Source organism: Dicentrarchus labrax, unplaced genomic scaffold (assembly GCF_905237075.1).
Source record: "Dicentrarchus labrax unplaced genomic scaffold, dlabrax2021, whole genome shotgun sequence".
NCBI classification, from domain to species: Eukaryota; Metazoa; Chordata; class Actinopteri; family Moronidae; genus Dicentrarchus; species Dicentrarchus labrax.
The window spans coordinates 1,952,099-1,979,607 of NW_026136723.1; the positions used below are offsets into that span (position 1 = coordinate 1,952,099).

Genomic DNA, 27,509 nt, shown 5'->3' on the forward strand with positions numbered 1-27,509 from the left:
TAATTAAAGGGTTCAACTTTACATGAAAACTGGCAATTCTTCCTTAATGCTAAAAATAAATACAGGCCGTAATTGCGTAGCTGTTGGCAAACAGTGATGTGAACACAAATCTCACACAGAAAATGGCAATACATTTTATTATTAGTTGTAAATTTTTGTAATGTTGTAAAAAAAGTTCCAAAATGTAGACCCAGTTCTGTAATTAAGTCAGAAGCTATTAAATTTGTGTGAAATGTACCTGCTTTGTGTGTGTGTGTGTGTGTGTGTGTGTGTGTGTGTGTTTCTTCATCTTTCTCTTGCCTTTCTGTTTGTCTTTCTCTTGCCTCCACTCACTCTCTCTAAGTCTAAGTCCAAGTTGTAACAGAGTTACATTTAAATGACGTCGAGCAGCAGAAGCTGTCACTGGAGGAGGCAGTTAGGCCATTAGTGGAAGAGAGCGTGGTCTGACTGCGACCAACATAGTAACAGTTGGTGATATTTGTCAAAGATCCTGTGGTGCGTCATGTCGTGTGGCCTCTGCTTCGGCTCTGGCAGTTAGAGTCACCATTTGGCCAAGTGTCAGAAAAATTTTCAAAATACTCAGGGGGAGTAAAGGAAGGAGAGAGAGAGAGAGAGAGGAAAACAGGGAGAACATTCAGTTTGAATTGAGTTTACTTTCTATATTTAAGGTTGGTGGAAGCCAAAATGATGTATGCAAACAACAGCCACTGGAGGCTGGCTCCAAAAGCTCTATAAGCCCCCCCATAAAATAGATCCTGATAGTGTCACCCAGACAACTGGTTTGCAGAGATAAATTTGATTATTACAGTTAGTTTGATGTAACTTATGAGCTGGAGGAATAATAATTAAAAACCTTGCTGGAAATGTGAGCAAATAATAAATAATTCTGCATTGAGTGAAAAGTATTTAGACACCAAATTCATCAGGTTTTAGTACAAATCCACTAAACCAACAGTCCTTGTCGCCTCATCTTTCCATCCATCATCACACACTTCCAGTCTTTGTCCTTTCAGTGCAAATAACAGCATAAATTAGTAAAGCAAGCAGATTTTTTCTAACCACTTCTGTTTTGGTCCAATCTCATTCATCGGTCAGTTTTATTGTGCAGTTTAGGGGTTGTTTAGTGATATGACTATTTAAACTGTAGTACAAAATGTTCTCCTTTCTGATCTTAAGACTAAAGTCTGCATCGGTGGAAGTGGGATTGTGTGTGTCTGAGGTTGTTTGATGAACTGATAAAGAGCACCCCTTCACCAGAGCACACACAAACAGCGTCTGCATATCACCTGCCTGTAAGTATGCAAGCAGCGCGACTACTGTCACAGATGATGTCGTCTGGATGCTAGAGGCAGCTGTCAGTTACGCAAGGCGCGTTTTGAGTGTGTGTATTCCTGTTAGCAGTAGCACTTCCTCCCAGTGCTGGTTAATAGTTATGGTGAATAATTGTCCGTGTCATAATGTAAGAAAGGTTTAACACACACAACACGCACACAATGAGTTACAGTATCCAGATCTATCTGCACTTACATCTTGCTGGCATATAGATTAATGTTGCTTGACTTTGAGTGTTTTCACATTCTCAGTCGCGTCCTGTTTATCTTCCACCACCCAGATTAAGCATGCATTGTTAGAAATAGTAGATTACATGTAAATAACACAACTGTGCCACATAAGTCCATTTGTAAAGTTTATTAATATTTTTTTCCCCCAAATATGCCGATGACAGTGGATGAGTCCAAGCTTACTTCTGGAAGGGTAGCAGAGTGGTAGAAGTAGGAGGGGGTTTTGTTTTGTTAGAAGAAGCTACAACCCAAAATTATGATTGTTAATTAGATATTTACATGAATAACACACTGGATGTATCTGGTGAAATTATATATATGTGTAGAATTTGTTTCCAATAACATGCAGCCCTGGTCTGAAGTGTGTCTATGTGTGTGTGTGTGTGTGTGTGTGTGTGTGTGTGTGTGTGTGTTGTGAGTCACCTGCTATTTGTCCAAACTGCTCTAACTGGCTGCAGGCTAAAGGGGACAGATGGGGGAGAGAGGAGCCAACCACTGATAAAACGCTTTGCTTTTTTTTTTAATATGACTTCAGCCTACCACCGCCTTCTTCGCTTGTCTTATTGAACATCACACACACACACACACACACACACACACACACACACACACACACACACACACACACACACACACACACACAAATAAACACACACTCCTCCAACACAATCTCATCGTCATCCCCTCCAGCTCCCTTTTTTTCATCAGCTTTCTGCTTTTTTCTCTTGACTGCTATCGCTGTTTGAACAGTTTTTTTCTCTTCATCGCTTTTTCTCATTACTCTCTTCGATCTGTGGTCTTTTGACACTCTTTGGCTGTATTTTTCCTTCTCTGTCTTCTTTTCCTCCTTATTAAAACATTATGGCATATAATGATTTAATGAAATATGTGAGATGTGTAGGATGATTTTAGATTGATTTAGTTCCTAGAAAATTTCCAATTTTCTCTTCCATGGTGTCTTTTTTTCTTTTCTATGCTACATAAATTATGAATTCAGCACCAGTCTTGAGTTTAGTATAGAAAAAATCCCTTCTATTATGATATCAAAACAGGTTTATTTATCTGTTAGTCTCAGAACAGTAGATCATTCACCTGCTCTGACAGATACTGTGCAAATACATACATACATGTAATATTTCCGGAGATGATGAGTCACATTTGATGGAAGTATTAGATGTTTTCTAAATTAAGTATTAAAATCAATAAGACAGCTGTCCTCTTGTTTTCCCCGGGTTCCTCTCCTCACCCCTCTGTTCTTTATTCCTCTCAATTTTCACTTTCAGCTCTGTCTCAGTGCCATTTCCTTCCACCTCTTTCCGTCTGCTTCTTCGTGCTCATAGCTGACAGTCCGCTCCTTGCCCACACTTGCTGAATACCACAGCTATAGCCTCACAGGCTTGTTCTTGGGCTGCTGCCCTGCTGCTGATCAGACCTTTCACAGCTGCCTGTCTGTCTGCATGGCTGTCAGACTGAAGATTTGGCTGCTTGTTTGTCTGCTGGTATTGTTGTGCATGTCTGCTTTTCTGCACGTTTGTCTCTGCAGGTTACCTAGGTACTTAGAGGGTAGAGCTAACTTGCTCAGAAGACGTCCAGGCTCTACAGTTTATGTCTTAAAGGAATACTTGTACTTAAGTATTAATACTCGCCTGTAGGCTTGTAAGGTCGCTCTGAAAAGTTTGGATCTGACCCCTTCACAGAAGGTGGCAGCTTGGATTTACAACAGTTGCAATGGATTCCAATGGTGACCCAGTATTTTGGTGTCATGAAACAGCTTCTGGAGCATAACCCAATTCCCATTTTTGTCAGAATACTAAATACAAAGCTTCAGTAAGTTGCTTGTGCAGGAAGCATTGCTGTCATTTGTGATCAATCCAAGCAAACAGTTGCAAGACCCAGATCTTATTTTTGTTAAGGTTACCTTAATTCCTTACCAACTGTGAGACGTACTGGGCCGGATATTGTACAATTGTAAAATAGACTTGTCACCACTCTCTGGTGGACAAACTATAGACTGGTGTTATAAATATAGAAGTTTGGATATGTTAGGTTTCAATAGTAATGTTATAAAGATAATGAATAGGATTTTTTAAAATTACGTGAGGTGCTCTAGAACTAGTTCCATGCTAATAGTGCTTTAGAAAAGTACACAGTTTTTATTCCTGAGTTTATTTTTTGCTTGGAATGAGACCAAGGCCTTAAAATCAAGGAGTTTTCTAAATTTTCTGAGGAGAAGATGGAGATTGTGAACACTAAGGAAGTGTGCCTGTCTGTCGAGGAGGGCAAAGACACCTGACCAGCTAACCTTTGTGCTAGCTTCACTTTAGCTGACATGGGCTAATGTAATAAAGTATATATTCTAAAGCGTCTGTACCTCCCTGTCTTCCTGCTCATCAGACAAACTATTCGTTTGTGGAATTCTCTTGATGTCTGTCCTCCATTGTGTGATGAATGTGGAGTGTAATCTGACATGAGAGCGCTATAACTCATCTTATTGCTTGCTTCGCTCTCAGGGCACCCAGGTGGCATCAGCAGGTGTCCCTACAGGTCAACACGTGTCTGTCCTGTCTGTCCTCCTGTCTGCCTGTCCTGTTGTGTGTTACTATATCTTATATTTTGGATTGTTAACAGTAGACAGAGAAGAAGTACAGCATGCAGCACAGTGAGAACCTGTGCGAATATAGTTTTATTGTAGGAAATGCTTACTGTTAATGAGGTAAAATAGTTGAATTCATCCTTTCAGTATTGCAGCAACAAGGCAGATTTTGTTTTTGTGTAGTGCTTTTTTACCTGCATACAAATGTATTGTGTTCTATGTGGACAGATGGTTCAAGTCTTCACAATCTTTACAGAGTGTGAACAAGGTTTTTGTCTAAATTCCAAGCCTTAACAACTGGAGTAGAGTCAGTGTAAGAGCTTTTTGTAAAGCTATGTTCCTTATGTGTATCCAGATCATTATCATATACAGTCTGGATCCAGTCTGCCTTACTAAACTCAAATATACTTTGTGTTTCTTAATAGTTGAATTCATGGTGTATTTTAGATCATTCTGTTCAGTTAAAAAAATAACTATCTTGATTTTATTTAAATTGCTCATTAATTCAACTCCAAACATGGAAACTGTCTTAATTCTTTGCAGTTTTGCATTCTTGGGCCTACAGATGCTGTTTTTGTTTCTTTGCCACCCTTTGCTCCCTCTACAGAAGTTTGTTACAAAGCTGTTTGTGTTGTTGAAGGTGCTTTGTGGTTGCATTTATATTGATTGGATTTTAAATGAAAGAAACTTTGAGCAAACAATGAAGTCAGAGCTGTGTTTGTGTTTTCTAAACAGCCAGAGGGTGAACCTGTGTGCACACTCTCCAACACACCACTGCCATTCAGCCATCTCATATCTACCAGTACCTTCTTATGGCAGAACCTCCTGTCGACTCTTCAGGATGTATTTTAACTGTGAAACATCTGTAATGGGATGTTCCCTCCTGAGTCTGATGACACACCACGCCTCTAACTCTAAACAGCCAGGCCAGGTTTTTATGTTGAGGCTTGTCAAAGGAGGCGTTATATCAGATCCTGTGTTATAGTACAGATACTACCTTTACCCCTTTTCAGGACCAGATCTCCTTTCATCTGTGACATAAGCAGTCTATCCAAAGCATTGGTCATCAAATATTCACAAAGCCGAAGACAAAACTATGTATAATATGTCATTTTAAACATGTTTATTTAGTTTTGACACTGTATACATTTTAAGGAGTCCTCAAACTTGGGTAAACTATCTACAGCTCTAATACACCAGCGCAAATGTCAGCATCTATGGTTTTGCACTTTATCACTAAACTGTGAATACATTAACCCTAACCCTAACCCTGTTAATATTCTCTGACAGTGTGATAATCCTTAAGACTTTTACAGATTTGAGGTGTAACAAACGGCTCTAAAAAGTAGATTTGACAGATACACTGATGAATATTGCTACTGTTTAAGGGAACCAAAGGGAAACCAAACACAGCACTTCACATGAACATCTGGAAATTTTAAAGATTTCAAAGGTGGATAATAGTTTTATTATTATAGCACTTTTATGCTCTCCCTTTCACAAGCTTTCAGAGCCTTTTTATCGTCTTATACAACAAACAGTGGAGACTACACACACACACATACACACACACACAGTTACTGTCTAACATATATCTAGATCATTTGTAGGATAGATAAACAGCGTGACTCATGCTAGTTGCCATGGCAACATTTATTGTGCAAAGGACCGTGGGTTTCTTGATGGTTGCTCAGTGTGTTTGAGTTTTGACTGAAGCTTCACTGACATATAATTTTGAGATGGAATAGGTTTGCTCCCCCTGCTTTAATTTAAATATATTTTTTGTTAACATCTTCAATACTGAAGTGTTTACAAAAGAAACCCATTGGTCGGTGTACATAGAAATTGCATATCTGGACTTTTAAATCATTGTTCTGACAGCAGCATTTCAATCCAAGTGAAAAATATTTTCCATATCTTTCTCTTGTCGTTTAGTGTGTCATTGCTGCTTGGTCAAACAAGAAACTGCGGGAAGTAGGAGCGTTTTAAAATGTGCACTCTGCATTGATCTTTTAGTGGATTTTACAATTTTGCAGTTACACTTAGTGTTACATTTCAGCCGCAGGCAGGCAGGTGAGGGCTTGCTTGTGTGACATTACAGTTATATGAAAACATACTGAGCTTTGTCTTTATTATATCATTCCTAAATGCTGATGAACTATCTTACCTGATTGGTTTTTATTTGTCTTAGAGCTGTCAAGTTACATCACTGTCTTGTCCCTCTTCCACACAATCAACACTGGAAAGTATGTGCGTGTGTTCTAACATTCCTGAACCTTCTGTATGTAGAGCAAAAGTCTTCACAAGGATATAAAATTGAGGTTAGCTGAAGGTGAAAGTGCCTTGTGTTTTTACAATAAATCTATATAATCTATTTCATAATACTGATTACATTTTTAAGCAAAATGTCACATTTTAGAATATATTAGATTTTCTTCCATGCCCTCAGCCATTAGTTCTGTTCATTTAATGAAAATCAACTTGCATAGATAGGAAACTTTCTGCAGCTTGGTGATCCATAACCTTTTTTGTCAAAGTTAAATAATTGTCATAATGCAGCTATTAGTGCTTACTGTTCTTTTTGTTTGTTTGAAACCTAAATAGAATACTTAAGAGTCATCACTGTAAAGCAACTTTTAAATGCAAGACAAAAATAATGTGTCATTATATTCTTCACAGCATCAGTGCTGACTCATTGCCTTCAGGGTTTGATTTTCTGACAAAATACAGGAGCTCATCCCAGCTGCCAACTTTAAACTATTTGAACTTTAGCCAAATAAACAGCCAAAGTGTACTGTGTAGCCATTCAGCAGTTTAAATTATTAATAAATGATGAAGAGATCTGGGTCTTATTTTCATATGTTTTGGACATAGCAGTCTAATTGATCAGACATACAGATGCTAAACTAATTTCCAGTTCAACAGAATTATCATAACCACTTGTGTAGATGTGAAAATGAAAGTTCACACATCCAGAAATGTGCGGTAACATTGTCTGTGGCATTGTAAAACACAACTACATCATGTATGGTTGGTAAAAGATAAATCTGGAAGCAGATATGGCATGGATGTTGAGTCTTCAATAAATGCAGGGTTGTTGGTTTCATCCCCCTGTCCACCTGTCATAGTGTCCTTGAACAAGACACTGAAACCCCACTGCTCCTGATAGTTAGGCCTGTACTTTGCATTGTAGCTTAGTAGCTTGGACTTGGACCTTTCAAGTACGGACACTCTCACTCTTACCACAATACCAATCTGTGTGTGTGTGTCTGTGTATGTAGGACTGACATGACCTATTTATTGAGGTCTAATTCTAAGTCCATTTGTTCAGGCCACAATAATTAGACCTTGTCAGTAGAGGACAGGCAGGAATAATGAAATCACAGCTTGGACCTCATGTTCCACTCATGGGGAGGTGTGCGTGCGCGTATGAAAGAAAAGGACAAAATATAGCTTGTGTGACATAAGATTGAGTCACACAGTTAATTTAGGCTTCCCCACAAGTGTCTAGAGAATGAATTGTGTACTTTGCTACCCTGTATTTATCGAGAGGTAGTTTGCTTTCTCCTCTTTGTTTGTTCAGGATGACTCTACTTTACATTCCTGTTTATAATCATTGTGTTTACTTGTTTATAGGGCTGCCCCTGACTAAAGACCTTATGGGGGATAAATAAATTCCTCAACACATTAGTGTTGCACTGATTGGGCTCTGCGGTTGCTTCTCCTTTTATTAGGTAGATTTGTAAGTCAACAGCAGCCAAATACATAAAATGTAAATCAGGCATTAAATGTTCAAATTAAGAATGCATGTGAGTGGCTTATAAATCAAGCTTCAAAAATCAAAAGTTTTAATGTCAAATTTCTTCTCTCATATACGATGAGAATTCAGAAATACCAAATTGTGGCAAGTTCTCACTTGATTCATCTGCTCTTTTTCCTTTTTAACTCGGACAGTTCATTACTCTGTGGTGAGGATATATCTACACAGAGACAGTTGGTGTGGAAGGAAAGTCAGGCTTGGATAAACTTGTCAGTATGAACAGTGTGTCAACTGTAGCAATGTGCAGCTGCACAAGGACAGTCAAGATGTGGATTTGCACTGCTGCATATGTCAATACTTGGACATGTTGGTGTGGATTTGTTCATGTTTTTTTTCTTGTGTACACAATATGTTGCTGTACATGCTGAGAGGACACTGAATGTATTTGTTTTATTGCTTATTCAGCCAAATGTTGATATCTGTGTAGACAGGGAAAGGCTTTGTTTATTGTGATTATCTGTCATATGAAGATAAATAACATGAAGTAAGCCCACCAGGGTGTTATGCACGAATGTACTGTAAGTAAATAGTAAGTAAGTAAAATGTTATTTATGTAGCACCTTTTAAAACAAAGTTGCTGCACAGGATAAAATACAGAAATACATACACGTATAGCAAAGTACAATGTACAGATACAAATAAATGAGAGTCCTGTTGCAGGGAAGGCAAGTTGGTAAAAAATGGTTTTGAGAGTGTTTTTGAAACAAAACAGACTCCACTGAACTAACAGACAGGGGTAGATTATTCCAAAGAGGAATCCACTTAGATGGCCACCTCTAGGCAATCTAAGAGGTAAGAGTTTGGGAATGTATGAGGAGGCAAGACCATGGAGGGCCTTGTATGTAATAAGCAATGTCTTAAAATATTTTATGTATTTAACAGGGAGCCAGTGAACAGGGTGCAAGGTTTGGTGTGATGTAGGTCTGTGGATGGTTTTGGTAAACAGCCTGGCTGCTGCGTTTTGCAAGAGTTTCAGACAGGATAGGGCTGTGTGGCTGAGACAGGAGAAAAGAGCATTGCAATAGTCAAGACGTGAAAAATTTGGGTGCGGCTTAGTAATTCTAGGTCTCCTGTTGATAGCATTGATTTGATTTTTTTCAATAGAATTCAAAACAGTTGAAAAAAGTAGGTTTGAACAATTACACTTTGGGTTGCCAAAGCATCAGCGTTGGACAACCTGAGACTCAACAATCAATTATTTTTTCCATAACGGCTGATCCAACCTTTAATAACAGCTAGGCATTCATGGAAAGTACCAGCATTAGCCGGATCCCGTGGCTTTATTGAAAAATAAAACTGTATGTCATCAGCATAGCAGTGGTGGGAACATAATGTTGATGAACAAGGCTTAAATTTGAGACTTAAAACACATTACTGAGCTTTTTGAATGCATTTGACACAGTCCTTCAACAGGCCACAGATGAAGAAGAGGAACACATCAGCATTTACAAACAGCAACTCAATGTGATGTCAGTCTGCTGCACCACAAATAAAGATGAATGATGAATGAATAAATCATCTGTGCAGGGCCCTGGGAAGGCCAGAGAGGAGAAGAGAGAGGGGGGGGGCCCAGTAATGCAAGGCGAAAGGGTTTCAGTGCAGTTGAAGCTCCATCACCTTCTATTTGACATTGTGACAACCTCGTTTAGATCTGAGAAATGAAGCAATGCAGGGAGACAGATGAGGGAGAACAGGGAGAAAGACCAAGGGAGGGTTACAGTATAAAACCAGCTGCATGGAAATGCTCAATGCAGTGTTTGTCATCTGGTTGTCTGATTGGAAACGGTAGAAAAAGGACCACTTTGGGCTCAGATTGCACATGTACAAGTACACATGGCTGAATGTACGGGCAGGTTAAAGGAGATTGTTTGGTGCTGGTGGACTTTTAGCTATGGGATGGCACAAACTATATTTCACTGAGTTAGTCAATAAGTTCAGGGACACTGAGCTGAGGGATGGTTTGTGAGAGTGTGCACTAAATATCAGTGACATACTGATATCATCCAGGCTGTAGAGAATTAATATCACCAAGTAAACTTAACAAAACACGAAGTCCTCTATGTGTTTCATGTTTGAGACATTATGTGGTTTCTGTTGGCCATACATACTCTTCTTTTCCTCGACACACCTTTTTACCTTAGGCACAGTGTTGATGGCATTTTCTTTGTTCAAGAAGTGGGATTTAGTGATGGTATTAAACATGCACGCACTTGTGATAGGTCTGACACAGGATAGTTTTTTTAAAAAACATTTTTTTTTTTGGCTTTTTATGCCTTTATTTTATAGAGACAGCTGAAAATAGACAGAAAAGTAGGGAGAGAGATGGGAGGACATGCAGCAGAGGGCAACGGGCTGGACTCGAACCCATGCCGCTGCAGTCAGGACAAAGTCTTGATACATGAACAGTACACTTAAAAGGTTTCATACATCAGATGTTTGGACGATATGTATAAGCTCACATAAATAACAGTTTCTCAATTGTAATGAAGCTTTTGTTTATCATAGGCTTATTAAACATTTGCATCTATATTTTAGATTTTATGTACACCTTTTCAGGTAAAAGCAAGAATTCTACTAACATGCTAAACATTTACTAACACATATCAGCTTAAGTGTTTTCTAACTTATTGATTTAAAAGTGTTGACTGAATCCACGTAAATCTATTAGTGCTTCGATGAGTTTTTGGAAAACTCATTAGCAGTATCCTGATCAACACATTGTGATAAATGTAATTAGTTTAGTCTTTTTTCATACCTTCCTTCCAACCTATAAATTATGTATTTTGCCAGTAAATATGTGTTCTCTTTTTTTTTCCTTCTCTTTTGGTTCTCCATCATGGGAATACCATCCAGTGTATCTGTCAATGGCTGTAATTAATTCCTCCATTTCTTTCTTTCCGTTTGTTTTAGTCTTTGTTTTCGTGTTGTAAATATCTGGTCGATGTGTAGTTCCCTTGTGGGTTTCAGAGCTGACTGTCGCACTGTTGGTTTGTTCTTCTCCACATTCGACAGCAAGAAGATACCTTCTCTCTTGTTCCCTTTCTGGTTCTTTACTCTCTTTCATTTTTTTAAAATTATCACGTTTTCTTTTACTTTTATCTCAAACTGTCACTTTCTTTTATTTCTTTGTTGTGCTTTTGCCACTTATTTATTTCCTCTGTTATTTCACTTTGCCTCTTTCTAACTCATTTTATTCATTAACATGGCCTTTCTCTGTCTGATATAGTTTCTCTCGCCCTCTTATTTGACTGGCAGATGAGTTGTATTTGTCTTTGCACATTTGTCCGATTGAAAGCACATTTTCTCACGGCCATCAATCTATCTGTCTCTGCTTCCTGTCAACGTCTTCTTCCATTGTCTCTCAGTTGACAAACAAGACATCTAATTTCCTTTTTTTGCCATTGGTGAAGATTGTGAAGACAGTTCTGTTATTTCTTGTTTCAGTATTTTATTGGAAAACTTTGAAAACATAAGTATTCAGTTTTAATGATAATAATTAAAGCTTTGTCACAGTCAACCACTTTTAATGTGAGCCAGCTACAGCTTCCTATACCCTTTGTCAATACAGCGTGATTGATTACCAACCTCTCCCGAGTAAACATAGGTCTAAATAAAGGGATGTTGAGAGAACAAACACTGATCTCAACAAGCTCTTACTGCAGTTGAGATTAACATACATATACCTATTCACACATCATTCAGTCATTTCATTTCTGCTGTGTGGAAGAGCACTCGCACTGTGCCTCCATCATGGCATCTGATGAAAAGATTATTAAAATGACATGTCTAATTGCCCCGAAGCGAATGCATTCCTGACTCTCACTCACTTTAAATAATTATCCAAAAATTAATAATAAATGGTGGTTAACTCCAAAGATAACTGCAGTCAGAAAACATCCATATTGTCACAGACATGTCAGTATTTCACACGTTAAACGTAATACATTTAACTGTATAGCCAACCTGTCTTACTTCAGCCAGGCATGAAAAAAGTTTTCTGTGATATTTCTGTTATTTCTTCCTGTAAATTCAGACTATACAAAAAGATAGATGGTTGCATACTTTATGACAATACTCAAATTGAAACAACTACTGGGATAATATTTTCATTTCTGGCTTGTTTGCAGCAAAAGAGCTGTGTAGTCAGACTGAGCGGTGAAAGAAACAATGACTGCATGCTGTTTTTCTCTCCTCACCCTTTCTGTCTGTTTCCCTCTCTGTCTCATACACACACACACACACACACACACACACACACACAAACACACACACACATATACAGACATGAAAGTGTCGCTGTAGTTCTCTATTTTGTTCTTGCTCAATGTGTGTGCATATATAGTATACTGTATGTGTGTGGGTGCAGACCAATGAGACTTCCTGTGGTTTCCCTTTTTTGCAGTCCTGTGAGAGTTCTCATTAAAGAACATCAGAATCTGCTCTCTCTTTCTTTGTCTGTCCGTCTCTCTTTCTCTCTCTCACACACAGACACACACACACACACACACTCAGATTGCCTCTTCACAGCTCTGTGTAGAAAACAGTGTGAACTCAGTCCCCAGAGGTGACAACGTACCTGTGAAAATAATGTCAACAAGAACTCGCAGCAGCATGTTGGTGACAGGTGTGTTGTCACTGGTATGACCTGTGTGACACAGTGGGGCAGGTGTAATATCACCTTGTGACACCTTATGAAGTTATATCACTTTCACTCTTTTCAACACCACTGTACCTATCTTTGTCTCTCAACATTAGCTCATCTGGTTAATCTGGAGATGGCTCTCAAAGTAAAGCAAAACCCTGCAAAGAAATCCAGAATAGCTGATATACTTCTCTTCATGTGTTATGTATAGAATCAATGGTGTAACAACCCAGTCTCACTCCCAAGTCCTCAAACACTGCCACTTGGTCAGTCGCTCTCCACTTCAAAATAATACGCTGTTGGTGTCCCTCTAGTGTCATTTCTTGATGCACCCGTAGTCAAAGTCTGGGGACTGAAAAGTCCACATATGGATGTGGTGGGGATGTGATGGGGATTGTGAGTTAACTTGCATAACATACTTAAGTTACGACAAGTACGTTATGTCACGTAACTTTGATCTGTTCCTAAATCTAACCGAGTAGTTTTTGTCCCCAAACCTAAGGAAGTTGGAACTGTGTCAGAGTGATGGATTCTAGCTAGTCAGCAGTGTGTCTCTTAATAGTTTTTTGCAGGGTTTGAAGACTAATTTCTCAAAAATGCACTTTTCTGCTATAAGTGTTAAGAGCAACAAACATATGGAACCTTTATCATCATTTATTTTACGGAAATCTGTATTTGGGGAGCAGTACACCTTTTGGAAAGAGGCCAGTGTTCAGACCAAACAGACCTGAAGCTGTCAAGCTTCTGAATTGTTTATGTGATGATGATTGGTCTTAAAAGGCTGATGGAACATTACACACCCAGACAACATGTTTATTCTCCTCAGAGAGCAAGAGGTTGGGTGAGAATGCAAGCACTAACATTATCACTGGTATGTTGAGGCCAAGCCATCAACTCTACAGTGTTCACAGTGTTTATAATTTGGGAGTTACATTGTAATGTAAAAAACAACCTCAGATAACAAACAAAAAAGGTTTACAGGTTAACAATTCTGTTACAGACTGAAACTGTGTCACTGTGTTTAAGGGTACTGCACCCCGGAATCTTTATTAATTAACCCAGGTACCCCCAGGGACATTGAGAGGTGTACCCCGCCCTGTTGACATGTTCTGCTACCTGCGTGATGCTACCTGTGTATGAGTGCTGTTGCAGACGTTAAGTAAAGTCTGTTAACCATCAAAAGTGTGCGTGCATTATTAACCATCTAAGGTTATAACAAATTCCAATAACTTATCATGATTCAAATGATTTTACTAAATATATGAAGTGCCAGAAAACATAAAGTGAGTTATTTACAATTTATTTCCTGTCATGGTTTTTCTAAAATGTTAAGTATACTCTGGTGTGTAATGGCCTGTTATTTTCATATTTCCCCCATTGGCTGAGAATGACAATTTTTCCTGCAGTGTGTGAATGCAAAAGTAAAAATTCCATTTCGACATGTATGAAAATCAATGCTCGTCTGTTTGGTGGTAACCTTGTTGCTTGGGCTTACTCTCACTGCTCATTGCTAAATGGGAGCAATCAGATTGCTCGCATGTCATACTGAGCCGTTCTTGTGTCATTATAGATTAATTTTGAGCTTTCCTCTATAAAAAATAGTCTGTGGATAATTGTCTCATCACTACAGGGGGATACAAGGTTTCAGTGCATCTCAGTGTGGTTCCTGATACACACTGATGACCAACAAGTTGTGTTTGATGCAGTTTGCAGACTGGAGAGTGTATCAGAAGTTAATATTATTGCATGACAAGTGTTCTGACTATGGAAAAAGGCTTACAAAACTAAACAGTGTATGTTGGTATATAAGTGATGTAAAGAGCTCTAATTATGATCAGATCTGTGATGGAAAACGTTTTAATAGCCAGTACTAAGCTGCAAAAAAAATTTATCTAACAAATAATTAAATTCTTTTGGGTAAATTAGGACTTTATCTAAAGTAAAAAGTCTAGCTAACTGAGCTGCTTTAGCCTGGTCTCCAGCAGTAATTTTGCACCCTCTTGAAACCTTTTAACCGTCAGTAGGACATTTTACTGAATGGTTATCAAATCTTGAGTTTGATATGCAGGGTGAAAATGGTTTCTGTGATCAAAATTACATTAAATTAGGGTGTACTTACCCTGAAAAATTGAGTCTTGCTCACTTGATGCATTCAGATTTTATTTACTGCCATGTTGGATTCAACAACCTGAAACCTGAGACCCAACTTTTTCAATCACAGTCTCCAGTTTGACATGATGATAGCTATACAAATGCCATAACAGAGCAGGAGCACACACAGTTGTAACTTAAAGAATAATTGGAGACATACAGGGTCAAAAATGTAAGAACATTTTGCAACCTAAATAAGATCATGACTGTAAAGGCTCATACACACTCTCAGTTTCTTGTAGACAGGTATGAAGTTGGAAATATCCATTGGCAAGAGAAGAAAGAAGCCAGACACACTGTCCTTTACTTGCAACGAACCTTATTAGAGAGACAACGTTTTGGTCCTTAGACCTTCATCAGGTAAAACTGAGGAACAAAGAACATTTCAGACACATATAGCTAACGCCTCCTCAGTTGAGGCCAATCAGTGCCACTATCTGTATGCATTTAACCAATTAAAAGGCACATCTCACCATAAGAAATGGACATTCCACAGTCTATAATGGACAGCAACTACATTTACATTCAAACATTGAATAATATTACAAATATTTTATCCAAAATCATCTCTTCCCTATTGACAATGAAATTAGGCTAATGTTAGATCTCAGGGTAACACACTCCATTAATATGCCTCTAAATATATGCAGTATGTTACCTATTTAATCATATTGTAGTAGAAGTAGGAAATAGAAATAAATATGAGTCGCTGTTAACCTTCTCTATACCATAAAAACTTAAGAGATGTCATGCTTTGTATGAAGTGCATAGCAATAATATGTTTTTGTATATTGCACTTGTGTTCTCTGATGTGTTGCTTCAATTTACTACTGCTTTACCTTCATACAATAAACCTCAAGGACAGCATGTGGCTAAAAGTGTGCTTTTATCTTTCTGTCCTTCCTATACAAGATAAATAACCCACCAGCACTACAAAAGTAATTTATAGACTCAATATAGAAGATAGAAATCATTATCAAAACAAGTTATATTTCATAACAAAACCTGCCAAGTCAAGGATGAACTCATTAGGGGATTAACTGTGTTAAGAGCCTCACTTTTGTGTGGTATGTTGGTGTACAGGCTGGCAACAGTGAGGCTTAATAAAATAGCATCATCTGCAATATAATTAAAATTAGAGATCTTATTTATATACAGGCAAGGTCCGTGCAAAAGGTTTTATCTAAAATTCTATAAATTCTGATAAGGGAGACAGCAATGAGTTGGTCTGAGCCACTATGGGATGACCTGGGGATACACTAATGACTCGTGTATCTTAGCTAATGAAGACAAATCGGGAGTAGTAGTTTAGCCCCAGTCTTACATAAATTAGATTTGGAAGGAATATGAAAACCTCCTTTAGAGATTTGACAGTCATCTTTTATGCTGACCGGAGAATCACCTCTGATTTAGAGCCATATTTCTTCTTCTGCACTCTAGAGCCATTTGTTTCTTACTTTAAGACAAGGCTGAAATGAGCTATGATTCACAAGCTGTCCTGTCCTTGTTTAGATTTATTATGACAGTGATGAGGTGCATTACTGTACTGTAAGCTTGCAACTGAGGTTCATCCAGCCAGATCATTTCTGCATGTTGCAGAGGAACAGCTGCAGACTTCCCTTCTAGAGGCCGAACTGGCTCAACAACGAACAACAAGAGGTTTAATTTGTATCCTATTTAAGATTCTGTGTGAAAAATATTTAGCTGCCCTGACACTGTTGACTGTTCAAAGGAACTAGTTTTAGATTTGTAGCATTGCAACACTTTTTTTCTGCAAACTGTGCATATGACAGTGGATTCGCTATTTATCTGTAACCTTTATTTTCCCAGGGACGCTCTTTGTGCTGAGCATGCTTATTTCCCACACAACCCTGCTTCACATTTATATTATTAGACATTCTCACTTCTGGGAGCAGTGTAAAACAGTCGGTCCCTGAGAAGTACAATGGTGCAATTTGGAGTGCAGTGCCTTGCTCAAGGGCTCAAGAGCATAGGCTGGCAATACTTTTCCCCTTCACACTCCCATTGTTTTTCTTTTGATGAAGTTGCCTGAAGTCTGTGACATGTCTCATATTTTCAATGTGATCAACCTTCTAATATCTTTAGGCCACCGTATTCTGAACACAGGATACAATAAACACTTTGAAGAATTTGCCAGTGGTGTTTCACTCAGGTCTAGATATGTCATGTGACCAGGATAACAGGAGACATGTGAGATTAGAAATTCCGTCCGGGGTTCAGAGGAATCTGCAGCTGCATCCTAACCAGCTTGCTCCTCTTTCATGTTTTAGAGAGAAATTAGGTACTCGCTGTTATTAGCTTGAGGTGCCGGTTTCCCTCTTTCTCATTATGTCGAAAGCCCTGGATTTGCGATCAAGGAGTCACCAGAGTCACAATGTGTTCTTTTTGTCTGTGGGAAGCTATTTAAAACATCTTTGATAGTCTATGGAGAAGGTGCAAAGCAAAAACCTTAATATGAAAAACTAAGATAAATAAAATAACAGTAGCCATAACTCTGAACCTTTCGAGATATTATAGTGCAGTCTTTATAGAGTAAATTACATAAATTAAAAAAGTTGCATAGTGTTTACAAGAGGTGTTGTATGATTTAAAGGGTAATAACATTAAGGTTAGATTTCCTACAATAGCTGTGAAAAGCTTTGTACCTGTTAAACTTTCAACATGGGTGACTACATGGAATCTATATGAGCTGGACATGGAATTTGTTTCACAAGCTGATGTCCTGTCCTGGAGCGGTGGAATCAGAGGCAACTGGTCTTTTGACCCCAGGTGTGTAAATTAGCCGAGCTTAAATAAATCTATCACATGAAGCCCTAAGGTGTGATAGCTCACCTTTGACACGGCAGGTATTGGCCTTGGAGTTGCAGCTCTTACCCCGTCGCCTCAAGCTGTCAGCTTTGCCCTGACCTCGCTTTGACTGCTGGACGTTTGGAAGAGCAGAGCCGTTGGAGATGTTATGTTTGTGTTATTGTAACCTTTGTTGCAAATGTGTGGTAGCTTATATCTTTACTCCAACAAAAAATTTTCTTTGTACCGTTACATTGAATTTTAAGGGTTTGACTTATAGCATAATACATATCCACAGTCATTACCATCATTATCAGAAATATTTGGGTGATGTAATATTTCCTCTTTTATTTACATAGCACTTATTTTTCATAATGAGACAGAAAAAAAAAGTAATTAAAGTAAATAACATCAACTGGCCAACTTACCCTGATGGATCGCTGTCTGTCTTTTGTGGAGCAGTTAACAGCTATATGCAGAGATTCAATGTGTTGTGAAATAATCCTGAGTTAGTGCCTTGTTCTATATATTGGGGGACTCAGGATCCTGGCTGAGCACCGCTTGGATCAACCTGTGGGCCCTGCTTGCAGTCATGAATATGTATGAGAATGTCAGTAAACACAGAGATTCATTATAATATTGTTTACTTTTAGCCGACTTGGGTCACATCCCCTGTTTGATAGTCTTGACCCTCGCTGTCTCAGGACGTGCCTCAGACCTTTTTGACTTTTTGACCTGTGGAGAAACACTTTGCCTGAGGGGCCTCTCTGCTAATAGCTATCTGGTTGAAGAATCTGTCAACAATCCTCTCTTTTGTAAGTTTCTGTTGCCTCCCACCCTTTCCCTCTCTTACTTCTTTCTTTTCTTTCCTTGCCTTCCTCGCCCACATTTAATCCTTCCTATTTAAGACTTCGTCCCCTCCAGAGGGCAATTTGTACCAATTTAGCAAAGGGACCTGGTAGATAGGTAAACTGTTGTGGTGTTGCTTTTCTGTTACAAAAAGACAATCTCACATCAATCAGTCATGGCTGAGACTCTTGACTCTTCTATCCTAGTTCGTCACAGCTTTGAACATCAAACCACGCAGTCGCACATTAGGACATTTCAGATCTTATCAGGAAAGTTTCTTATCACAGAAAACAACACCAGAAACACAGCTGCCAGCAGCAAGAAGCAAGTTCTTAAAGTCTGACAAAGCATGCAGCTAGTTCCCTGCTTTCCCCATAAGGCATCATAGATGTTTTAGTCTTTGCCAATAAAAGAAGTGCAGCTGGCTGTTTTTTATATGCAATCTTCATACATTAACATGCTATGGCTTCGCAGATTTTCGTTAAAATATGTTTTGTGTTTTATGTCATTAACCTGCTGGATTACGTTTGGACTGATCATTGTGCCATGGGTTTTATATTTGCCAAATTTACTGGGCAAATGAAAACAATTAATAGCTTAAAAACTGAGCCAGTTAATGACAACTGTTTATATTTCAAAATATGTTCACAGCTCCAAGAAGAAATATACAGTGATGTAGAGTTTTTTCTTCCAGTGGAATGTGTTGTCATATTTTACAGAAGTTGTAGTTGGTAAGATTTCAGTTAAACAATATGAGTTACTGGAGTTTTTGTATGTGTCTGAAGGATTTCTGAATTTTTATGTGGTTTTGCATATAAACACACAGTTAGGCCAAATTCACAAAAGACTGTATGTCTTTAGTCTGCAGTAACACCCAAATGTCCCAAGGGCTTGTAACTGGTACCCTTCTGGTGAGTCTCTAGGTCATCACAATCCATTAGCTAAATTCTAAAACACAAATATAAATTAATTCTTGGAAAAACATTAGGTTGCCTGAACTAGAAACATGAAATAGGGGTTCAGTCTTTTGTCTTGATTTATCTGGGGGGCTTGGAGATGGATTTGTCTCCTTCCATCGTCCTCCAGTAGCCTAAATTTCCCTTCACTTTTGTCTCTGTCCACACCCCCAAATGTTTTTATTATTTAGCAGAGTTTGTATGGAACTGTGACGTTGTCTTTGGATTTTCTTCTCATGCCTTAGGTCACTCTCTTTGCTCTGTCAGTTCAGCCATGCTAGTTATTAGTGCTCATGTTAACTACCCTTTTCTTCTTCCTCTCTTTATTCCAAACAAACCAGAAATCGAATGCATTACTTCCTTTGCAGAAGTCTTGTAGGATGACTACATGTGGAAATGGGGATCATTTCTTTAAAAGGTGCCATTGTTTTCTTTCTCAACCACTGCCATTGCTCACCTCGAAAATGAGCACACTGATCTCTCTTTTTTATCTCTTCCACTCTTTTATCATCTTTACTTTTCAACATCCCTCTACCTATATTTTTTGTTCAGTCTCATCCTATTTGCTTAGATTTTTTGTTGCACTTTTTTCAATTAGTATGTGTAGAGTGAAAAAGGAGACACATATTTCTATTACAGCATAAGTAAATAATAGAACAGTGCTGATAATAATATAAAAGGATAATAAAAAGAATTAGGACAACAAACTCACAGACAATAAAGAATAAAAGAAAACAAATGCCAAGGGGAAGATTAGTAAATCAAGCAGAAAGAAACACAACATTGGTATTCGCAGCAGACTCACTTGTGTAGTTACACCCTTTAATATGCATCTGGTACAGATTTTTCCATTGCTTCTTCGCCTCTCTCCCTCTGTCCTTTTTCCTTTTTCGCCATCTGTCCAGGTGCTTGTATTATCCCAGACGTGCTATTAAAAGGAAGCTAGTTCTCTTTCACTTGGTGCTCAAAGGCACTGTTTTGCCCTTCAATTTCACTTCCTGTATTGACTGAGAAATGCCCTTCCTTTCCACCCTTAAATCTGTTTAAACCCTTCCTGTTGCAAAATCCATTATTCAGGGTTTGTCACCTGTATCTCCAAGTTCCAAGGAATTTGTAGTAATGCCATGAATACAGATATCACCTGACAACTGGCGGACGTTTTGCAGTACACATTCATAACATGGACAGTGCACCAAAAAAAGGTTCAGGGGTGTGCCCTTCTACTGCTATAAGGTGTTCAATTTATGCTTTGTCCTCTCCAAAATAAATCTGTTAACCAATAGCTAATGTTCCCAACAGTTTCCTCATGTAAATCACAACTCGCCAACAGACTAACAAAATTAAGACTCATCCACCAGCTGTCTGCAAAAGTGACACATTCTATTGCTTTAAATTGCTGCTCTCATCATTACTGGAAGGAATAGTTTGAAACCAAGTTTAAACCTACTGTGACGTCACCCATTGGTTTGTGGAGAACCTTTTTGAATCCTTGAGTTTGGCATTATGGTCGTCGCCATGACAGTTTGTCGAAGCCAGCAGAGGTGATGTACTGCGAGTTGAGCATACCCTGCTTTATGGTCTATTCTACTCTAAATGGGACCAGCATTGCTGTATGGAAGAAGACGTGAAACTAGTGATCGAGACCATAAACTAATTAGGAAACAATGAATCAAGTGAGAAGTGGGGTCAGCATCGGCAGCGACTGCATGCTATCAGTTTCTATTGCAGCCAATAGATCTACCCCCTGCTGGCCTTTACATAGAATGCTTTAAGACAAAGTTTAAGTTGGCTTCACTTCACAGACCAAGAAGCTCTGTCCATTATATATGCTGTCAAAGTTTAAAACATACTAATATTTCTCAGTGGTGAACACAGAAAACACTCTGATACACCAGTGCTCACAGTATATAAATGTTTTACCTTAAGATTTTTTTATGTTTAGCTGATGGTAAATAGATTAAATTTCACAACCAAAAGGTAATCATTGCCAACTCAATCCTCATTCTTTCCAGGGCAGTGAAGTAATTGTGTGTCTTATGTTTCACTGTTTTCATCTGCCCGCTGAAGTCATATTGGATAGCGACACCAAGACTCTTCTGGTAGAAACTGAAGAAGGAGGTTTAAATTCCTACACTGTAGAGACTTGTAAGGAGTGATACACTTCTAAGTTCCTGTCAATGATGAATGAAATGACTGCTGAAGAATGCCCTTGCCACCCCTCCAAACACAAGCACACAGATACACACAACCGCCTCAACCTCCTGAGATGTTAAAACATGCTGCAACCTGTAAGAAATATTCTCTTATATATCTGGAGGATAAGAAATTGTGTGCTAGCTGGTGCAGATATACAGTGTAGGTCTTTATTTATACTGAAGCTAAAGCTCAATGCAAATCTCCCTCCAAGTGAAGCAGTTTTTGCTTAATCCAGTGTGATGGTAAACCATTAGTTTTCTTTTTATTGTTTTTATTACTGCCTCATGGCAGCATGACTGAGGTTTTTGTGTGTGTGTTTTCTTAAGCTTTATTTATTCAAGGAAGGGTTGCTGGGCACGTAGGGCTCTTAAACAGCACCGCCTCGATTCATTTTCTTTGAAACATTCAGACCTGAGAATGTCCTAGTGCAACCACAGTGATCTTCTATTGGGTTTGTTGCACATTGGTATTAGAGGAAAATAAAACAAGATACCATCGGCTCAGAGTCAATGAGAATCTTTGGCATACTATTGTCAGATAGTTTGTAACTTTGTCTACATTTTGGTGCTGACCAAAATAAGGTAAGGTTTTATGAAACATACAATCAGTGTACTGTAAAACCGAAATGATAAGCTAAACAAGGATAAAAGTTTCTGTAGAGCTCCACAGTTGGTGATAAGTCTTTGAGATTTCAGCCACCCCTTTTACACACAGAAAACATCTGAAATAACTGTAGAGTTCCCATTTTGATTCTGGCAAGGTACCTTTGTTGCATGACATACCTGTCTGTATAAAATATATAAAAATATTATAAAACTAGCTTAATTTGGGCACATATAATATTTAAGAAGTTGGTCATGGCTTTGACTCGCGTCATTTCTAAATGCAGCTTAAACATATTTTGCTCATTCCCAAGGCACTCCAGAAAAGGCAAAATCTAAAATCTACTGGAACACTTCACACACTAAAAAAGTGCCAATATCTGTCGTACTTACCCAGCTTGTTCCTGAATATACATCCTGATAGCCATAGTTAAGGTGCATACAACATAACCAGAATGTCCACAAGTCAACTGTTTTCCTGTCTGCTGCTATACTGTCCTATCTAATGAAAGCAAACATTCCTGTGTGTATGTGTATAGGTGTGTGTGTTTGTCCAGGGTATTTATGTGGTATTCAAACAAATATGACTGTTTTACCAGGTGATGACTGAATGGAAAACCCAAATAGTGTTGATGATGATCAATGATATATCATATCACAAGCAAGTTTAAAGTTCATGGCACTGGACATGGATGTGACAAATGCAAAAACAAAATTAGCTTTGAATACAAATATGGATCACAGAGAATTTAACATGGGCAAGTGACTGATATTCACATTTACACTTTAATACTTTAATAAACTGCCCTAAAGCAGATTAGGGCTGTGAGTTTAAGTGCCTTGCTCAACTGCATTTCCGCAGTATTTAATAATTCTGATTATTGGGTCTAATGGGATTAAAACCAGCACCCTTAATGATTCCATTGTTTTTCCACAGAGACCCAAGCTCACAGAGGTTTCTTAAGCTCTGTGTGAAAGATAATTGGCTGATAAAAATATAGTTGTTTCCTAATTTGGTTGGCCTTTGGCTCGCTGTGTGCTGGACTGGCTTTTGTAAATGAACTGCTGTTGCCTCATTAGAGTCTGGTCTGTTTTTATCACCCTGTAAACTGTTGAGACAAACAACAGAGTGGGGTGTTATTTTTCATCTCCTAAAACTAAGTACCTCGCTCCTCCAGGGTTTAATTATACTGTGTTGAACTGAATTAGAATTAATGAAACACTTTGTAATACTTTGGGACAGAAGCTGCACATCAAATTGTCCTACTTTTACCACTGCAGATTCATCATGTATGTGCTGCAGGCAGCTGTGTACACGTTTTTCGGGTTTATACTTTTTCATACGTTTAAGGAGGTTCATTTTAATGAATAGTTTTGTTCAGCACACCAAAACTCACACTCAAAAATCACCAGGGCAGGAGACTTTCATGTGCAAGACCATTTTTATCTGCTAAATTTGTGTTGCGTTTTCTTTGTTTTTGTCTTTCTGTCTTTAGCTGAAGAGGGGTTTATGTGTAAGACTTCTGCCATATCCGACATTGTTATTCTGGTGGACGGCTCGTGGAGTATTGGCCGAATCAATTTCAGACTGGTCAGGACATTCCTGGAAAACCTGGTCAGGGCCTTCAATGTGGAGTCTGACAAGACCAGGATTGGTGAGGAACATTTGATTTCTGGGATTCAGGTGATTCATTGTAACTATGTAAACTATACTCATACCATTTGGAGGACGTTTTATTGTAAGGTGCCTTAGACTCAACCAGAGTCTTTTCTAACCACAGTTTTAACCTTTAGAATTTATTTTAAATTGTAGTGGAGATCTCAAATTTTTGACCCTCAATATGACTGTGTGTGCAGGCCTAGCTCAGTACAGTGGAGACCCCAGAATCGAGTGGCATCTCAACGCACACACCAGCAAAGAGGCTGTGATCGATGCAGTGAAGAACCTGCCTTATAAAGGAGGAAACACACTGACAGGTACAGTACGCTGCCAACCAAACCCCCAGCCTCCCTCCGGTTATTATGGTCTTCCTTACTCATCACAGTTAACAGATAACGTTTAGAGGTTGACTTGGACCAAGGCCAGTGCTCTACCTCAGCTTATTAAATTCACTACAGTGCAGCTCATTTCAGTTTGGTGTTAAAATGTTTGTGACCATACAGAATTGTGCTGAGCTGACCTGACTGAGTCAGAAGATCAGTGTAGTTCAGGTAAAGTTTTGACATCATTCTGACCACACACAGCAGATAGACATTACCAGGAGCCCCACTGATATTCAAGAAGCATGACAATACAATGACTCTTAAATATTACAGGGGTCTAATGGAACGGCAGTTTTACTTTAAGACCATCGTCATTAGGAGGTTCTATTCATAGAAGCAACAGCTAATACTGTAAAACCTCAATTAATACCCTGGGCTTTTATTTGCTTCCGTCACTGAACTCAACATGCCTTTTTTGTAGGGACAGGCGTTGAATTCCTTTTGCACAAAACTCTTGTTCGAAAAAGATGGAAAATACTATGAGATTGTTTATTTTAACCAATATGAATATTACCTGTATAAGAAATAAACTATTTAGTCACATATCAATAACGAATCATTAATTTGATCATTCGATACTTTGGTGCTCCTGGTTTCCATTATATGAACTAAAGGATTGATTTGTGGACAATCTAACCAATCTAACAGTGTGTCTTATCCGTATTGACAAAAGTTTAAACATTTATATTTGTGGACAGATGCTTTAATTTTATTAAAACCTATATATATCTATAAAAACAGTTGGACTTGTACCTTTTTCTTAAAAGTGCGGCCGTAAAGGGAACCTGTGACTAAGGACTTTAAAAAATAAATTAATAATTATACTCCACTAGTGTCATTTTCAGCGACCAGGTTGTGTATATCTCCCTCTGGAATGTACATATTGTGGCTGCTAGCTGTGCAGCAACTGATTTGAACTAACTGTTGAAGAGCTAAATTGAAAAGCCACAGTTGTTATAGTGGGCACAAACCATCAGCAACTCAGTTGAGTAGTTACTTCTTCAGAGTGTGTAGTTGTGTGTTGGTGTACAGTTCATCGGTAACAAGTCAGAACCCAAGGATGCAGAGACCAAAAGGATAAAAGTAATAACGAGTTACACTACGCAATTTTTCACTCGCAGACAAAGGCTGTAGATTAAAAGCAAAAAAAAGCTGTTAAGAGTTGAGGAAAATATCAGTGATGTCATTATTGGACCGAACATAACTTAACTGCTCATTATGTTAACACACTCATTAGACAACAATCTTGTAGAGCTAATAATGACCCATCTTATTGGATAAGTCTTTGAGCCAAGATGTCACATTAAGAGCCATTTCAGCTGTCCTCTTAACTGTAAGTGCAATCATACTGTCAGCCAGGACTTATCTCACTGTTACAACTATTCTATAGAAAGTACTATAAGTGGTTCTAATTTTTGGCTGTCAATCATTTCTAACAGTAGATGTCCAACAAATTATGAATACAGCGTGTCACACCATGGATAGCAGGTATACTGCACATTGTGATCGATTTCAAACATAGAGTTTGTATTTATCTTTTGGGGGTCAAAATAGAACTTCTTTGGGACTTGATATTTTTCTGCTAGATTAGAACATTTCACAGGAAATAAAATCATTTTAAAACTACATTTTAGTCCCAGATTTTGGGAGATATGAGGTTTTCATCTTGAAGCCACTTTATCTTTTTTCTTTTCTTTCTGCACACAGGTGATTTACAATGTACTTTCACCTGCAAACTTAAACCCTGCTGAAGGAAACCAAGCCACAACAATGTTAATGTTAATTTAAAACTGCATTTAAAAGTAATCAAGTAAATCAAGTCTTTTAAATTAGTGATCTCTTTTTTTTGTTTACTTAGGAGGACAATCCCTGCAGCCTTTAAGCCAAAGTGATAATTTTCCTTAATTGTTTTGGGTGTGGGAGGGCCACGAAGGCCTGTTTTCAATGTATTGTAGTAAGGAGTTGAGGACTATATTTAGGGGTACAGTAGTTGTAATAATGTCTGTATCACACTGTATTCACTGTATCCTGTCTTGTGTCTGTCCAGGTCTGGCTCTGACCTTCATCCTGGAGAACAGCTTCAAACCAGAGTCTGGATCCAGGCCCGGCGTTCCCAAGATAGGAATCCTTATCACTGACGGGAAGTCACAGGATGACGTGATACCCCCAGCACAGAGCCTGAGGGATGCTGGGATCGAAGTGTTTGCCATTGGTATGCCCCACCAACGCTAAGACTAATTGTTCAGATGAATGACATTAGTAGCAGATATTTATTGATGGCATCAACATGGGAACTGCTTGTAAATGTATTCAGAAAACTTCTACAAGACTTCATTGATGCTGAAGAAGCCAAAGACCAGTAATCTGACTCCTGGGTTGAATTGTTTATTGCAAATATCATCCCTTTAATTTTTCTCAGACTCACTGTCTTTACAGATTGATGCTTTAAATCACAAAAACAGTCAACAATCTTGAATTTTCTTTTGACAGCTGTATTGGGATTTCTAGGCTGCACGTTCATTACAGTGGAATATGTTTCTATTCCTTTGTAGGCGCAGTGTTATTTAAAGATTTCCAAAAACAGTCAATTCTTGTTATTTAACAATAGAGCTGAAATGGTGAGTTTACCAATCAATCGACAGAAAATGTATTGTCAACAATTTTCATAGTAGATTAATCAATTCCACTGGATGATCATCAGGAAGAACACCAAACAGCTTCTAAAATCTTCTGCTGTTTAATATCATTGTACATTAAATATCTTTTACTTTTGGTCTATTGATCAGACAAAATAAGTAATTTGAAGATGTTATTTTGTACTCTGGGAAGATTTGGAAGGAGAACGTTTTCATTCTTGAGAGCTTAATCAATAATCCTGCTCTATTTGAAAAGTGTCCTGAGATAACTTCTGTTATGAATTGGCGCTATACAAATAAAATTGAATTGAATTAATGAAAACAATCGTTGTTTGCAACCCTAACAAACATAAAGGTGAGTAAATGTAAATCATTTCATATTACACTGAAATGAACTGAAACAAAAGTTCATCTGGTAAACCTTCATTAGACAGTCATTTCTCAGCTTTTGAGGATTTCTTGGAAGTCAGTTTGTTGTTTTTGGCAGAGCACACAGCCAGTAGAAGGAGATGTGAGGAGGCAATTGTCAGCACTCAGGTTAACTCAGTATGACACATTCATTTGAAAATGAAGTCTAAAAAGTTAATTTTGGCCTTTTGCTAGAAAATGTTTAAGGATTTATTTTCGAGGAAGCACATTTAAGTTTGACAA

The 27,509-nt window shown here is 38.2% G+C and overlaps 1 protein-coding gene across 5 annotated transcripts in view; it reads left to right on the forward strand.

Annotated features, from left to right (window-relative positions):
- The window catches only part of LOC127357398 (collagen alpha-1(XIV) chain), a 179,159-nt gene that overhangs the window by 22,312 nt on the left and 129,338 nt on the right, over positions 1–27,509 (forward strand). For all 5 annotated transcript variants that reach the window (XM_051389573.1, XM_051389574.1, XM_051389578.1 and 2 more), the window contains 3 exons: positions 23,676–23,834; positions 24,037–24,156; positions 26,270–26,434. In XM_051389573.1, coding sequence (XP_051245533.1) covers positions 23,676–23,834; positions 24,037–24,156; positions 26,270–26,434 — 444 coding nt within the window. The remainder of the gene's footprint in view (positions 1–23,675; positions 23,835–24,036; positions 24,157–26,269; positions 26,435–27,509) is intronic.